The sequence below is a fragment of the Triticum aestivum genome, unplaced genomic scaffold, assembly GCF_018294505.1.
Source record: "Triticum aestivum cultivar Chinese Spring unplaced genomic scaffold, IWGSC CS RefSeq v2.1 scaffold56186, whole genome shotgun sequence".
In the NCBI taxonomy this organism is placed as follows: Eukaryota; Viridiplantae; Streptophyta; class Magnoliopsida; order Poales; family Poaceae; genus Triticum; species Triticum aestivum.
In genome coordinates, this window is record NW_025231765.1 from 1 (window position 1) to 2,045 (window position 2,045).

The following is a 2,045-nucleotide window of genomic DNA, read 5'->3' on the forward strand; positions in this document are numbered from 1 at the left end:
ATTCAACTTCACATTTAAATCCTGAGCACAATCGGGCTCCAACCATCGCATACTTCGCATGTATTGCAACATAATCCTAGGTGTTCAACCCTAGCATCAAACATATACTGGATTACCAGATAATCGTGTATTGTTTCCTTTTTTGACCTAATCATCTCTTGTTTCGGAACAAGGGGAAAAGAACCCAAAATATTGATTTTTTAATGAGAAATACGAAACACTAGAACCAAAAAAGCATATGAGATCATATCAGTGTGATAAAAATGATATTGTCAATTATTAAGAAGGTAGAAATACATTCACTCATTACAGACACAACAATGGGATGACATATGCTCCATTTCTTTTATAGATTAGGATGCATATGTACAAACTCAAACATGTCCCTAATTTGCGCACTGGTCTTCCGTGTAATCAGCCAACGTTTCACTTAGTTGTGGTTGTTCTCCCAGAACTGAGCCTGGAGCCGGTCTATTGTATTCTTTTCCACCTGAAACGCCTTGGCAAGAACATCATCGGATATTTGTGGGTCTGACCCAAACACCGCATTGGCAATTGTGATAGCCCTTGGGTTCTGGCTGCTGAGCGCGGCAATTGCAACGGCAGGCTTGTGGGGGTTGGGGTTGAATTGGAAGTGGATGAGCCCCGCGGGGAAGACGAACACATCACCTTTGTTGAGCACCTTCGAGAGGAACTTGTTTCTGTTTGGGGCGGGCTGGTTGGATGTGACAAAGCCAACGTACAGTGTCCCCTCGAGCACCGTGAGGATCTCAGTGGCGCGAGGGTGCGTATGTGGTGGGTTTTGACCCAAGGGAGCATAGTCGATGCGCACAATTGAGATGCCGAGGGTGTTGAGTCCAGCAATCTGCATGACGTTGATCAAAGTGACGTTGGATCCAACCTTGTTGGTCACCCTAGGCTTGTCGAGCGCGGCTGCCTTGAAGAAGTTGTCAGCGTTGACCTCCATTGGGTTCTTGCAAACAAACCCATTGACACGTACTGGTGCATAGAAAAGATTTATAAAGTAAGCTTAGGTCTTACAAAGTAGTTTGAACATGCATATAATTTTCAGAAATTCATTTCAACATATGTATTTGGTGTAAGCTTAGGTCTTACAAAGTTGTTTCGACTTGCATATAATTTCTAGAAATTCATTTCAACAAATTTATTTGGTGAGAACGTGATGAGAAACCGGATAGTACCTGGTGAATTCATGTCGGCGACACAAAAGTCCTGCAGGGGGCTAGGATCGGAGGCAGTGGCCTGCCATGAGACCAGCGCGAGAAGAACAGCGAGGAGAAGGAAGGAAGAGGGTGATGCCATCTGATTTTTTCTCTCTCCTGTTTTTCTGTTTGTGATTGTGGCGTGGGTGATGGTTTGAGCATGCAGGGATGTATGAGTTTATATAGGTCCAGCGAGCAGCGCCTGAAATCGTTAGCAATTATAGACTTAGTCAAGTGAAACCAACCAACCAATTGAACTGGTCTCTTGCTGCTAATTAAAGTACTGCATATACGCCCATTTAAGACATGTTTTCCCTCCAAAGAAGCAATGCAGCGTATACAGCCATATAAAGCTATTATATGGTGATGTGTACGGCTGACTAGTAATTATGAATGTTTCTTCATCTCACCCGAGTCACCACAATGCAAGCAGGGTCGATTCCAGGAAAATTCACCACCCATCACTATTAAGGAAAAGATTTTTAAGACAAGAAACATCCGGCACTAGTTTAATTAGATATCATATACTTGGTCATAGTCGGAACCGGTGCAGACGAAACCAGTCAAAGAGCAGTTGAGGAGCCAAGTCATGTAAGGCAATCAATCGTTTTCTAGCTCGATGCCGACATAGATGAAGTCACCTACTCACGTGTAGGCTTGATTCATGGGCGCATGACTACTACCCTGTTCTTTTCAGTAGTTGATACAGAATCATGTGTGCAATCTACCTTTTCAAACTATGAAATTATATATTTGCCAATAGATTTTTCATGAAATCCAGTAACATAGGGCGACAGAGTTGTTAGCGGATTTTTAGCAGCC

General features: G+C 43.2%; 1 protein-coding gene across 1 annotated transcript; it reads right to left on the reverse strand.

Annotated features, from left to right (window-relative positions):
• Window positions 1-253: 253 nt before the first annotated feature.
• LOC123175852 (germin-like protein 8-5) lies at window positions 254-1,360 on the reverse strand. Its single transcript, XM_044590357.1, has 2 exons — window positions 1,203-1,360; window positions 254-999 (listed from the first exon to the last, which is right to left on the reverse strand). Exons 1-2 carry the CDS (start codon window positions 1,321-1,323, stop codon window positions 431-433), a joined length of 690 nt encoding a protein of 229 aa, XP_044446292.1. The 5' UTR covers window positions 1,324-1,360; the 3' UTR covers window positions 254-430.
• Between the last annotated feature and the right edge of the window lie 685 nt (window positions 1,361-2,045).